At 35.8% G+C, this 15,164-nt stretch overlaps 1 protein-coding gene across 1 annotated transcript in view; it reads left to right on the top strand.

Moving 5' to 3' along the window:
• MYO16 (myosin XVI) overlaps positions 1-15,164 on the top strand; it is a gene marked incomplete at its 5' end in the record, with an annotated part of 102,294 nt that overhangs the window by 44,680 nt on the left and 42,450 nt on the right. Inside the window, one exon of the mRNA XM_010022652.1 lies at positions 10,391-10,487. Coding sequence (XP_010020954.1) covers positions 10,391-10,487 — 97 coding nt within the window. The remainder of the gene's footprint in view (positions 1-10,390; positions 10,488-15,164) is intronic.

Raw genomic sequence — 15,164 nt, 5'->3', positions numbered from 1 at the left:
CAGGAATGATTTCTTTAACATATGAAATTTTTAAAGAAAATAATGATTTTTTTGCACACTATACAAGCTATTGTACAGAAGGGAAGCTTTCTGTGACTTGATGTGTAGTGCATTCTCCCAAGCAGTGTGAGCTTCAGCAAGGCTTTTCCTAGCCCAGGAGGACTGAAATCTATTCCACAAGAGGAGCATTCAGACCAATTTCAGGGGCAAGTATGAAGTTTAGGGACTGGGCAGTGGTCAGGGCTCTCCTATAGACTTTGGGAATATTAAAGGACAGGGTTAACACAGGTCTTCTAATTCAGGTATGACCTCTAAGCATTAGGATGACCAGGAAAAGTTTCTGCAACTGTTTATGAAGGACAAGGGCTATGTTGGACTTTGTGCTATGGCTGTTTCTCAGTGGCCCACATTCCTTAGTTATATCAGGAAAATAGGTATGTCCCCTGCTAGGCTGGGAGCACACATGTGTGATCACCTCCACTCGGACACATAAGAAGATTTTCCTTTGGTCAAAATTTAAGTCTTCTTTGAGCCACTAAAGTAGTGAGCATGTATAGCCCTACTCCCTCAACAGCAAAGAACAAAAGGAGGGACCCTGAAAAAGATAGCAATATTAAAATAGACTTGCTTTCCTTACCCATGTTTCTTAAATCATCTCTGGGGTATATTCTGCATCCTTGCCACAAGGTTCTCTATAAAAATAATCATTAATATCTATAAGTTGTACTTTTACTACAAGTGCCTGGAACTGAGAATACCACAAAGCGTTAGAAGTTGTGTGGGGCTAAAAGCTTGGCATTGGACAAAAGCTGTATAACAGTAATTGCATATTGTGCTTCAGTTACAAAACACATAGCAGGATGCCTGTGGAGTTTATTTCCCCAGGAGCCAGTAACACCGTTACAGGATGAAAAAGAAAGCAATTGGCCGTCACTGAAAGCCTACAGCTCAAGACTAGTGATTCTGTAGTGTCTGGAGTTTGAAAACAAGCCTGAAACCTTGAAAGACAAAAAATGTAAAAAGGAAATTGCAAACCAGAATCCCTCCATCATGCAGAGGACTGAAGCTTGTGGTCTCAACCAGATTTGAGAGGTTTTGACTCTGGGATCTCATTAACATCAGGAGAAGTCAGGTGTGCAAAACTACAGCAGTGCATAATGCATTGTTCTTCAAAACAAAAAGAAACAAAACTCTTAAGAGACACTGGTAAGTTAAATGGAATAGGAAGGTTTGGGAGTGACATACCATTGTCACATAGTGAATAAGAAACACATGGCAACTGACTAAGCTGAAAGGAACAAGATCTGAAAAAATGAGTGACCTTCTCTTTAGACCTTTTTCAAGCTGCAGAGAGCTATGACAAACAGTTGGAAAGATGATAATCAAGGAAGAAAAATCTAGGAGAAAATTCACTCTAGGTCCAATTTCTTGAAGACAAATGCCCAGTGAATACAAGCTTGACATTGACACATTTTGTATAGGTGATACAAACCCATATATCCAGCTATCAGCAATATGACTAATGTCTGTGTCACATAATTGCTCTCTCTCAATTATCTTTTTGATTCATTTGACTAATCATGAAAGTTGAACTTTAACAATCTAAATGAGGAAGCTTATACAATCTGCAGTTGTCAGGAGTGCCCTCCTCTATGCTTTTACAGCAGAGAACTCTGAAAAAGAAAGAAAAAAGAAAAAAAGAAAAAAAGAAAAAAAGAAGTTAAAAGTGAGAACGAGGGGGAAGAAAGGAGAAAAAGAATTAGGAACCCAAGATGATAACAGCTAGTGAAGCCAGAGGAAAGGAATCATCTGTAGCGCATCACTAAAATCATCCAAGAAGTAGGGGATTACACATATAACCAGTTTATTCAGCCACTGTTGCCAGCAGTAACTACTTCAAATGAGTCACTTCTGGAACTGAATATCTATTTGATGCACGGGTTCATGAATAAGTCAACAAATGTTTTCCCAACACTGTTACCTTCACTTACCTGAAGAGCTCTTGCAGATTCGGGTAGATAAATCGACAAAAAAAAAAAATAGATAGCAAAAATAGCCTCATCAAAGACAATGAAGTTTAGTAGAAAGCAGCACATATCTGAAATCAACCTCCTGCTTATATGTCATCATCAGAGGATGAGGTTGCCAATAAACGCCCCAGCAGAGAGGGAAAATGAAAGATCTGGACTTTACAGCTGAGTGAATCTGGATGATACTTTATTTAACTTCCTTCTGATAATGTACCCCACCATCCCATTTTGTGAAAGGTGATAATAACTTGGGGGAGAGGAAAGTAAATCTGTGTTCTGACGTGAGAGCACAAAAGTGAGTTAAAAAATTTGTTTCTTTGTATTTATTTCCTGTTTCAGAATTTATCTTTTCCTTCTCACATAAGTTGTGTTTGGAGAATGTTTTATTAACCAATAAAACAACAACCCCCAGAGCCTACTTACAGAACAAATTCTTTTTTCTCTTATAAACACTGCAGTCTGTTTAGAAATAGAGAACAAGTACAGAAGATCCAATACCAGAATCCAATTTTGGTTTATTTTCTACCGTTTAGTAGAGCACAAGAGCAAACGCTATCAGCTAGCCAATGTCTGGTGGCTGATTCAGCAGCTTCTGTGTGAGAAGAAAGTATTTATTAGGGAAATGTTGATAGGTTTATGAAATATTGCTGTTCCTTGGGTAAGCTGAGCTGGAGATAACTAAACTAGGACAATAAAAAAGCTGTTTCACTGAAGCTGGCATACCATGAAGTTTCAGTCATGCACTTAGCTTAACTACTGAAATTATGAAAGCACAGAGCTACTAATGAAAGGCAATTTTTGCATCCCGACTGTGCGCAGCCTAGATAAGGTGTTCTTTCAGCTTAAATACACACTTGATCATGACAAGTTTAGCTACTTGTTCTGACTTTTAAGCACACCTGGTGTAAGAGAAAATCAGATTTCTAAATCAAAACAAACCATTCCAACTCCACACAGAGTGAACGTAGTAGACCTTCTTAACCCCTGGAGAAGTCAGTGAGAGTTTTGCTATTAATATTAGAAGGGACAAGATGATATGCAGTAACTTTAGAGTTAAACTGAGTGGAAATGCTGGCTGCTCCATGTAAAGCAGAAGAATGTCCTGCTCTCCAGAACATCTGAAGGCCTTTACATTAGGAAACCCACATTTTCAGTGCTGTGTTCATTTATTGTCATGCAGTGATGTATTAGCTAAGCAAAGCCTACAATCCCAATAGCATGACTAGCTTGCAAACATTATCATGCTTTGGGAGAAGTACAGGGCACAAACAGTCCTTGGCTCTTTTTACTGACATAAGGAAACTTTCATTTGTTTGGATTATCATTCCTCACACTGTTAAGCTTGCAAATATAAATTCAATAAAGGAGGGTTAGCTCATAGCTTACTGAGCTTTCTCATCAAAACTTGGAGCTTTACATTTTGTTTAGCTAAGGTCACTGGTCTGCAATTAACCCTTCTCAGTTACTTCAGATGGAGCTTGCTGAAATGCAAACAACTTGTATCATACCAGAAGTAAAACCAAACACCAGTTTAATTTGCTTTTGCTATGTAGTGCAGCTGTTAAATACAAGCACTGTGAAGGCCAGACTTCACTAAAAGTGAATCTTTCAGCCTTTAACTACTAGATATGCTTGTCTGGTTAAAAGATAGCAATCCTTAAAAATGTCTAATAAAAGGTTTGTCTTAGTTTATCTTTCCAGTGTTTAGCCTGCTTCTTCAAATCCAGAATGATTCCTTCTTATCAGTAGCCTTGAATTCCGAGCACAAGAGATCACTCATTTTGGAAAGAGTAAGTTTAAATGGGATTATCAAAGAACTCATCAGGTAGGAAATAAGCAGTACAGGCAAGTCAGTCAGAATGTTTTTATGAAGTTCCAAAGCAGCATCAGGTGGTTGCATGACACAAATATTACATTAGTGCCAGTTCACATTTGTACAACTACATACACTGCTAGAGTTGTTTCAGGAGCCTGCACTGTTCCTGGAGAAGTGTTCTTTGCCAGTATGGAGCTGTAGTATTAAACTTCCACTGAAAATGCTAAAGCAGAGAATAAGCCCTCAGTGAAGAGAAATCCCAGAAGTCCATCTAGAGATTTTTAATTCTTCTAGCACTTCTAAAATTGGAGAAGGAAAATAAAGTCTGATCCACAGTTCTTATCAGTCACAAAGAGAATCAGATTTCATATACTAAGCTACAGGTATTTCACTTTTTGGATTTGATACAGCTGGTTTTAAGTATTCTTTTTATTTCAATATTTTAATATACAAAATATGCATGCCAGAGTTCTTTTGGGGAAAAGTATATTTATGGTTAAATAGGAGAGTGTAGAACATAAGTGGAATATGAGTAAATCAGAGAAATGAGCAGAAGTATATGAAATGAAACGTGTAAATTGTGTGCATAGTTCAGAGAGACTTTTATTTTTTAAAAAGAACTGTTTATTTTGGCTTAAAATGAAAGTGGTCATGCTGTATTGAAATACAAATTGTTTTGTACATGGTATGATAAAGTACTAACATACTTTATAAGCAATATATAAAGGATTCTTAACTCTTTTTTCCCTCAAGTAGGAAAACTTTGAGTGCTCATAAATTGTATGCCAGTTTATTCATTTGTCATTTAGCAATTTTAACTGTGCTGGAAACCAATTTCCTTTTTGTTTTGAATGTCTGATTTTAAAAGTCAATTTTCTTTTAGTAAATTTTAAAATTATGAAGGTCACATTTAACAGAAAAAAAAAATAAAAATCCCAGGAAGAGTTTCCAGGCTAATGGCCAGTGATCAAAACACCACTGTCTGTATTTCACTCATACTTTGGGTTATGTCAGCAAACTTACATTGTCCCATTATATCTTTGTCCTATTATATCATCCCGTTATATTTTGGAAATAATCTGCTAGTATCAGAAATCACCAGAGAGTGAGTTTAGACCTCTCCAGTACTGCCAAAAAGCTGGCTTGGGCCAGCCACCACTTGCAGTCTTTCTCAGCAACTATTTTGTGCCACACAGTCCAAGTCCATCCTACCCTCTTGGCCAGAGAATGGGGTGAATGGTTCACTTTCACCTCAGAATCCTCACAAGCTCTCAGTCTTTAAAAACAGAGCTCTGTTTTTGATTCCTGTCTTTTCTCCCCCTATGCAATATATTCATCCCTTTCTCCATCCGCCTTTCAGGGCTTTCTTATGATTACTAGTCTTGCAAACTTTTTATTTTCATTCTGATATCTTTTGCATGCAGATCTCTCAAATCTGCATTCCATGTCTCTCCCTCCCCTCTTCTCCTCTTTATATCTCTTAACACTTTTCTGTTCTTTTCTTCTCTTTTTTTCTTTCCTGGATACTTTGCTTATTACTTGGTCTCAGTGTTCATCTGTTGTCTGGGTTTAGTTTCCCAGTTTCCTAACCTCAGGATTTGTTTTCTTTGTCATTGCTGTCCCTGGTTTCTCAGTTCACACAGGCAGACACTTTCATATTGTTTCTTATGGTGCTGTGTGTATTTCTAGATTTTTGAAAGACTAGAATAATAGGTCTAGTAAGTACAGAAATCCCATAAGATAAAACTGGGGTAAGGTTTCCTCCACTGAGTATTTCTTACGTGCATCTTATATTTCCTGATCACTGCCTTTCCTCTAAGGCAGTCCTTGTTGTTGCCTCTCAAGTGAAAAGAGCCGTGAGGTTCATGCAGCATTTGGAAAATGAACGACCATTTTCCTGCCCTTTCCCAGAAGTGTGAATGACAGTTTTTCTCCCTAAAGTCCAATGCCTGACAAGCACTTACATAAATCCTTAATGTCATTTGTGTGAATACTGGGCTACTCAGATACGTTATATTGAGGCTATGTACAGTCTATACTAAAGTGTAGGTTTATTCAGCATGTACCATGGTGCAAGGTCATTAGTTTGCCAGAGAGAGACAAATGAGGACTCTTAAAATGTGAGAAAAAAAGCTAACAAATAAAGCAGATAGAGTAAGCTTTTAAAAATAACATTTCAGTCCTTGTAAAAGATCAGTACCCTGTAAATGTGTTTGTCATTATAATATTTTTGCAGACATGTACACTGCAAAAAGACACATTTTACAATAGTTTTAAGGCTTTTTTCTACATTTCATTAATGCACTGTGAAAATGTGTGTCATTGTGTAAAATATCATTAGATTATAGTTCTCTGTCTTTTGTAGGTAGCTATTTTGAAAGTACTGCCAGAAACACACAGCACTCCCACAAATTGCCTTTTTTAAACTAAAGAACAGCTTTACAGATTCCCTTGACACCTATTAAGTATGAGCTAATACTGCCTCCATGCCACCTACACACCATCTCAGCATCCATTCCATAGTTTTGAATGTCTGTACTTCTACATCCTACACCTTTTCTATAAAATAAAAAAAAAAAAAAAAAAAAAAAGAAAAGGAGAGGGAGGGGTGGAGAAAAAAAAGAAGAAAGAGAAAGAACAGCTCCCTCCCGTCTTTTCTCTTTCCTCCCAGGAAGAAAAAAGGAGGCCTGTAGCAATAATTGAAGCTTTGGTAGTCATCAATGACAATTTTACTTAATCTTTAAAAAAATATGTCATTTTGAAAAATAACATTTAAAACCCTAATGCTTTTCTAATTAAAATAACTATGGCTGTAATTCACAGATGGTTTACTTTTACAGGAGTCTGAATGACATTAAAATTTCAAACTCAGATGAGAGCACTTTGTAGTCCAGAAAGTATTGAAAAGTGGGTGCTTTAGTGGAATAACATTTTAACCTTTTTTTCCCCTAGGCAAGCAGGGAACGTCTTGTGATTAGAGGAAAGACTAGAATGAAGACAGGTGGCAGCCTCAAAAATTGTTTTGATATCTGACATATGAAATGCCAACATTTTTCAGCATTATTGCTTTTGCTGAACACCAGAACTGTACAGAGGGCAGTGAGACTAGCTTGTACTCGGTCAGCTTTAGAGGGTATCAGATTTAGTTCAAAGACTGAGCAACACAGATCTGTAGCCATACTAACATAATCAAATGGGTTATAGCAGTTTCTGTTGAGAGCTCTGTTCTCAATAGACCTGGCATATGATGTAAAATCTATAAATAGCTTTTATCTGAAAGTAAAAATGAATTTGTATTGACATTTTGTATTCCTTCGTTCACTTAAAAATTGTAGCAGGCTTCTACTAATGAAGTTCATAGCATAAGCAATGTCACAATACCTCCATTTATATTGTTCCTAGGGTGCAGGACAGGAGAAAAATGCACTAATGCTTTGCATGTCCCCTAGCTAGCTTTGTGATTCTATAGTCCCAGACACTTGTAGCTTAACTAACCATAAGCTTAAGTAATTATCTTGACTGTGATTTTGTGACTGTACACTGCAAAATGAATTGCAACTTAATGTTTAGTTAAACTATACATTTGCAATATAGCCTAAATGTGACCAGTGTGTTAATTATGAGACTAATCAAGAATGGGGTTGTTTATTTTGCCATGGACACTGCTAATAATCAGAGCTTTTTTAATATTTCAAAGTATAACTTTTCATCCCCTTTTCTTCTGTCAGAGTACCATAATATTGCCCTAGTAGAGATGAATGTTTTAGAGACTTCCAGTGAGGAAGTAAGGGAAGAAACAAGCAGTTTGAGGAATGGAGCGAAAGAGGACAAAATGGGTGATTTGGCATAGTCCTGAGACAGAGGAGAGAAAGGGGTCTTCAAAGTGATGTGGAGGGTTTGTGGAAAGGAAAAGCGGAGTATAAAGAGAAAATGTAAACAGAGTAGAAGATTTTAAGTATTTGTATCTAGGCTATGGTTGCCTGAGAGCTAGTCAGATGCAAATGGTAATTATAATTACATGATAATTTAATTACAGTTAACCATATGAATAATAATGCAGTTATTCTTATAGAAGAATTCTGGATTTAAGATGATGTGAGCAAGAAATGGAGGGTTTAGTAGGCAAAACCAGTAGTAAGGAAAATTTAATATGTGTTTTGACAAGATGGATGGAAAAAATAGTTGTTTGATGAGCAGTTATTACAGAATTTGCAGGGTGACGGAGGAGATCTGCTAGGAGGAGTCAAGGTTGAGTTTTGGTGTCCTGGAAAAAACATTGAAGGCATGAAAATAGAATACCTGTTGGGAAGAGAGGAGAAAATTGACACAATTTGCTGGGAAAACATGAAAAGTTTGCTTGTTCATGGTACAGGATTTAAAAGAGAATCAAATTCAAACTGTAGGAGAAAGTGGTTGACCTCTTTTTCGTAGAACTTTTGAAATAAAAAGGAAGAGAAGTGGGGACAAAAGGAATGATTCCTAAGGAAATTTAGCAAGCTCTGGGAAAGAAGCAGACGACAGAATAGATAATGAATGAAGAAGGAAGTCAGAGTGCTAAGACAACCAGGCAAAAAGGGAATTTTGAAAGCACAGCTAGAAAAGTGAAAACTGTTGTTAGAAGTCACTGGTCAAGAAAATGAGGATGAATGTATATCCCTAAAAGCAAAGTATAAAAGCACAATGAGATCTCAGTAAGATTGCCTCAGATGAATATGAAGTTAAAAATTGGAAGACATCAGTCAAGATAATCTATTAAGTAAATATACAGATATCATTTTACCAGGGTAACTACCATTACAGAAACAGGATCCAGGAAAAGGTAATATTGCTCTGGAAAAATAACTCCAATTTGTTGCAGGATTATTCCAGAATAGGTGGTCTGAATAGAGAAGATACTCTGGAATAGCTAAATTATACTAGTATTTCTGCAGCTGCACAGTTTTCTAAAATAGCTGTTCCCACCATGCAAAAAACCCTATTCCCTATTTATGAGTTTCTGCAATGGCAAGACAAGTAAAATGTGTTTTTTATCACCTTCACACACTTTGCAATACACAAAGAGGCCTATTTTATTGGGGAAAAAAGATACGTAAAAAGATTTAGAAAGCATTCTAATCTCGCCATTTCAGCGCCTCTGATTTTTAACTAAAAGACTAACAGTTGCACCATCATTGTCTGTCAGCTCAAACTTCAGAATTAGACTTTTCAAAACATTTGATTTAAAATAATTTCTCTCTAGAGTAGAATGAAAAGGGAACAAAGGGACAAAATGTGCCCCAGTCATTTCTGAATGTTGTTAATGGAGTTTAGAGGTGGTGTACATGTTCGGGCTTTCTGTAGTTCATCACTACCAGTGATGTACGTGTGACAGTAGTGTTTGGATTAAAAACAGTTAGTTGAAAAGGTGTGCAAATATCCCTGCCAATACCGGTCTTCCAGATCTATACTAAAAATACAACAGTGGAGCAGAACGGTGCAATAAGAGAACGAGCTTGTGAGCTGTAGACAAACGAGTTGGAACCAATTTCTGCAATTTTAGCCAGACTTGTATTAATTAATCAGTATGCCTATTAGCCATACAAAATTACTAGCTAGACAGAAATTATAATCTTCACTGGATAGCAGAGTTCTCTGATACTGGTCCTTTTATTTCTAAGTAGCTAGATTGTGTGTGTTTGGGTTTTTTTAAGGCTATTAGAAAGGAATGCCTTTGAAGATTACACAGAAAAGAATTTTTAAAGATTGTTTCATCGTGTTCAGAAGCTATCAAAAAGAAGGTATTTTCTTTTGGTCTAACTAGCTAATTTTTTCTAGGGTGAAGAGCATCTAATGATTGTAATTAAGACCCTCAAGAACTAGATGAGTTAAACCAGGCAACTAGTCAGTACCAGAATAAGCTCAAAAACTCAATCAAATACTTAGGAGATTATTTTTCACAAATGAGTCCCCCTGTCTCTCACTTCTTAGGCTTGATACTAAAAAGAGACCTGAGACACAACTTCAGCAGGCAAGGCTGGGAACTAGGATTCTTAATTTTACTGGACATTGGGAATCATTCTCGCTAATGGCAGTGAGTTTCTCCTATCCTCCAACTTGGGCTAAATTCTTGCTGTTCCACAGATGGCAGCTATCTATTTTAATTTTCTGTTACACATGGATTTATGACTTTGCACCTTTTTCCTTGCCCACATCCCCCTGTTTTATAAAAGCTAAACCTTATTTCCTGTTATGTTGTCTAGCACTTTAGCATAACTACATTCAGAATGCACTTTTTCCCAAGCTGAAGATTGTAGTATTTGTTCTGAATGTTTTTGGAACTGAAGAGGGACTGTGTGTCTGACAATCTGCTCATCCTTTCCAAATACATCTTTTACTCAACCAAGTGATAGTAGCTCTCTATACACGTATTTGTATTCTGCTGTTCTTGAATTGCAGATCTCATCTCAACCTTTAGCTGAATTGTATATGTATTATACTTATCTACCTGTCATTGTTTTGGCCTTTTTTGTTGATGGTGAAGATTACTCTGCTGTTTGTATTCTAGATAGGAGTCCGAAAAGTGTTTCTTAAGTACTGGCAAGCTGACCATCTCAACGATTTGTGCCTTCAGCTTCAGAAGAAAATTATAACCTGCCAAAAAGGTAACAATTACAGAACAAGAATTCCTCATCTCTCACTTTGTACACTGAGCAGGATATTACATAACAAAAAATTTTCTTCTTCTTGAATAGTTGCTGTATTTTATACATTTCTCTACAGACATATTTCCAGCTAACTACTTATACAGATTTTTTTGAGGTGATATTAACATTGGTGATGCTTGCACTTTCTGTCTGTTAAACATAATTTTATGACAAACTGTTGCCCATAATTAAAACTTAGGGGATCTTGAGTATTTCAAGTATGCTCAGTGATTTTTGAAGGCATTAATATCACCTTTAACTTCTTGTTGCAAATCATATAGCATAAAAATTACAAAAAAATTGCAATGTCCTCAATATGTTGACAGTGACTACAAAGCTAATAATTTAATGATTTAAAATTAATTAATAATCCAATAGTTTAAACTTATATTTATTTTACCCCTTTTCTTACAGCTTTTATATTTAACTGCTGGTTTTTATGTTTTGGCATTTCCTTCCTCTTCCCCCCCTTTTTTACGTCTGCAATTCTCACTAAGGTCGTGTTGACATTTTTTGGCACATTCTTAAAAGAAGGTATTATCTACTGCCTCCTGATTTGCTGTTACTTCTGTTCCATTTCCTGTCAAAATCTCAACTGCTGAAAATGTGAATATTGCTTTTTTTGAAGAAGTGTCCTTCACACAATGCATTATTTATCTAATTGGCTGATGTCTGTAACAATTCCTATTATCACCTTTTTAAAGGAAATTAAAAAGACGAAGACTTATCTTCGGTTTTTTTAGTCATATACATAATATTGCAGACTTAAGAATATATAAACCCCTTTTATTTTAACTCTGTTCTTCACTGTGAGCATATAGTGAGGAAGAGGAAACCAACATAAAACCTGAAGCAAGCAAAATCAAAATAGAAGCAGTTCAGGGATGAATGTGGAGAGTGACAGTTAACACAGGCCACAGTTCATGTGGGTGTACAACTTGGGCCTGTTGTATTCAGACATTTAGAAAAGCAGTAGTTTTTTCCCTTCTCATCAAAAAATATTTACCTTTCAGAGTCCAATTTGCAAGCAGAGTGCTTTAATATAAGCCTACACCAAAATGTAAAACATCTCAGATATGTTTTGCATAGGTAAGAGAACAGACATCTGCCAAACCCTTCATGAAGAATGAAGATGATAGGTCTTCTTGGCTCCTTAAAAAAATATATCTTTGGGTTTTACTTCTAGCCCTCTTTAGTTAACCTCTCTTGAAAAGTAATTTTCACCAAAACTGTGTTCAATGCTTTTTTAAGCTGTGGCTCATCTGCCTTTTTTTTTCTTTTTATGGACTGGAAAACCTGAGAAAATCAGGATCTTGCATGAATAAGGAGTAGCTAGATATCCATTTAACGACATTAACTCATGAAATAAACTCCCCTTTGTAAATAGGTACAATTGTAAACTTGCAGAATTAGCATGCCAAAGATCGCTGACAGGTTGGGAATAGAATAGAATACCTGTGCATTGTTCTTTATAATCCTAAAATTGGGATCCGTAGACTTTTACACTGGGCTGGTGGTCCTTAAGGAGTAATGGTATCTGTCCTGCTGTATATCTACATTTTTATCCCATCACCCTTTGCAAACAAAGGACTTTGGAAGCTTTGTCTCTCTTCATAGCATATTGACTAATAGCCAGACTAGTCAATAATTTCTCTATTAGGCTTAAAATGTAATATAAACCCATGTAAGAACTTAAATTAAAATCAGGTCTCGCCCAAAATTCTTATAAACTGTTTTTACTTTGGTCTTACTAGCAAACCCTTGAGCATTCCCATAAATTTGGGAAAAAAACAAAATGAAACAGTTAAGCCTCTTTCAGTTGTCCTGCAAGTTAACTTACACAGGGAAAGAAAGGGGTCAAACCTTTATGGAATAGGTTGCCCAAGGAAGTTGTGAATCCTCCAACCCTGGAGGTGTTCAAGGCCAGGCTGGACAGAGCCTTGGGCGACATAGTTTAGTGTGTGATGTCCCTGCTCATGGCTGGGGGGTTGGAACTAGATGATCTTAAGGTCCTTTCCAACCCTAACTATTCTATGATTCTGTGATTCTAAACTAAAATGAAAGCATGTGTATCAATAATTTTTATTTAAAAATGGATCTGTGAATTAAGTCATATTTTGTCACAGTTATGAGAACTACATATTGGACTTTTTGACCTTATTGAATCAGTGAGAAAATTTTTTGTACCTATAAGAAAGTCCATCATGCTAAATTTCTTTCACGAGAGTTCATGTAGATTAGGAATTAACTTTAATACATTTTATACACAATAGTTAATACATGTCTCACATAACCCACATCCAAGGTCTACTTGAATTTGATTACTCTGATCCTTATCCTTAGATGAACCATAAATAAGTATGTATTTCTCTGCCCTGGGGGTGCTAACCTCAATTATCTTAACTTGTGTAAATGAGAATTATTTTGAATCGACATAAATGAGAAGCAAGTTCAAAAGAAAATCTTAGTATCCATACAGAAGTAGAACAAATTGAGAAGTAAAAGTCTAGGAGATTACAAGTTCCTTTCATAGCAGTTTTTGAGGTTATCAAATTGGGATTTTGTTCTGTGTTGAACTGAAGACAAAATCTTTCAAATGTTCTCATAGTGGAAGAAATGTTTTTTCGTCCATCTTCTAATGAAACGTGAGATAGTCAGTTCATGAAAACGAGTGCAAAACAAGATGGGGGGTTTGTCTGCCAACCTTTCTTGGCAAAATTTTATTGTGTGTTTCTACAAAACATCTCAATTTTGGTGAAAATGCATTGATCAGAGTAGCTGTACAGCCTGTAAATGCTACTGCTAGCTGCACTGAATATCATTTTACTGGACCATCCAACAGGCTACTCTGCACCGTTCATGCCTGCTAGCAATCCTACCAGAGGACTGACCTCTGTATTTCCTTTTCCTAACCAACTTTGGTGGTGTTAGCAATTTTTCTTTTTTTTTTTTTTTTTTTTTTTTTGTGTCATGGTGAAACCACGTACTTGTAAAAACATTACTTTAAAATACAGGGTTTTTTCAAAGTCATCTAGGATTTGATGCTTAACCATTTGTCAAATACCCTATCTACTCTGTAGCAGGTAAGTTTAAAGAAAGGACTACAAGTGGAGGAGCAATTTTTGATTATTAAGCTCTTCTGAATTTTTCATATTTGTGAGCAGTGAACTCTGATAATGTTCTATGCATGTATTCATTACCTTTGCAACGGCAACATTATGGATTCAGACTCGGTAACATGTATATCCAATGTGAATACTCATAAAATTGCCAATACATAACTGTACTATTAATTTCCTTTTCAACTAAATTGGGGTGTACATTAATGTTTCAGGATTTAAAGAAGTCAGATTTTATGGAGTGTAACTAAAGGGATTGAAAATGATGATTGAAAATGGCATGGTTGGCTGTGATTATAAAAATGTTGTCCATTCAAAGTTCTCCATTATAAATAATCTCAAAGTACCTGAGCTTGAATGTTTTCAAACCCACTGAATTTTGTATAGGAGCAGTATTAGTATGTTAACATTAACCTTTCTTACATTTCATCACTGAGAATCTCTAAAAAATACATTCTTTTAAATATCTAAACAGAGGACATTGCCCTCTTGTTTTAGTTGTTTATTTTATTCAGTAACAATGTACATTTACCGAAGACTAATTCTATCTTTCTCTTTTTATATTTTTCTTGTAGATTAATTCAGATTGACTCTCGTAATTTAATGTTGTTCTGCAGTATTCCTAACATTTAATTACATTGTTAAAAAGACCTAATTCATTTTAGCCTTTTTTTAAACTTACAATCTTAATATTAACATTTTCAGTATTTTCCCCCTAACTCAAACAAACATCTTATACAGGCTATTGCTGGCTGACTTCTTCAACCATAATAAGCAATGATAAAGTTTGACCTGGTTTTAATACATGTAAGTTGATGTACTGAAAATCAACAATATTTCAGGCAACATGTGAATAATTCTAAAACAAGTTCTTCCCTGTGAAGCATACAGCAATGATTTGCGATCTAAAATCAGGATCTTGTTCAACTTACTTAAAAAGAAAAAAAACCACACGCACAAAATTAAGCACCTTTAGTTAGTGTATTTCTGCCTTCCAAGCCAAAATATACACTCAAGAGAATACTGATACTGCCTGCTGCAGGAAGAGTGAATAAATTGGTGCCAAATTTGTCATGGCTATACAGGTCCCTGTGCCTCATGTTTCTCATCATCTGGGTTCTTCTGAAAGTTCAGGGGACTAGGTGTTATTTAGGTTGGGTGGAATTTATTGTAATGACTGTACGTACTGAGGAAACTAGTACAGAAAGATATAGGAAATAGATATGCCAAAATCTTCTCCAAACATAGGGCTGACAAAGAGTGTGAAAAACCAGCCTAATAGATACATAGAGCTGATGCAATGCAGATGAAAATTTTAAACTGAAAAATGCAGACGTGATGTGACAGATACATTTGAGAAATTTGCATTAAATTAATCCAATTGCTTTTGCTGAAAGGAAATGATCAACAAAAGGTCTTTAAGTCAAACTAAGAATCTCGTGTCAGTTTTGATTTTGATTGTTTCTAGGTACACTGAAATATTTAAAGCATTTTTTTTTTAAGCTGACCAAAAGCA

The sequence above is a fragment of the Nestor notabilis genome, unplaced genomic scaffold (genome assembly GCF_000696875.1).
Source record: "Nestor notabilis isolate BGI_N333 unplaced genomic scaffold, ASM69687v1 scaffold5159, whole genome shotgun sequence".
Classification (NCBI taxonomy): domain Eukaryota; kingdom Metazoa; phylum Chordata; class Aves; order Psittaciformes; family Psittacidae; genus Nestor; species Nestor notabilis.
This window is presented reverse-complemented; position numbering and strand designations above follow the sequence as displayed.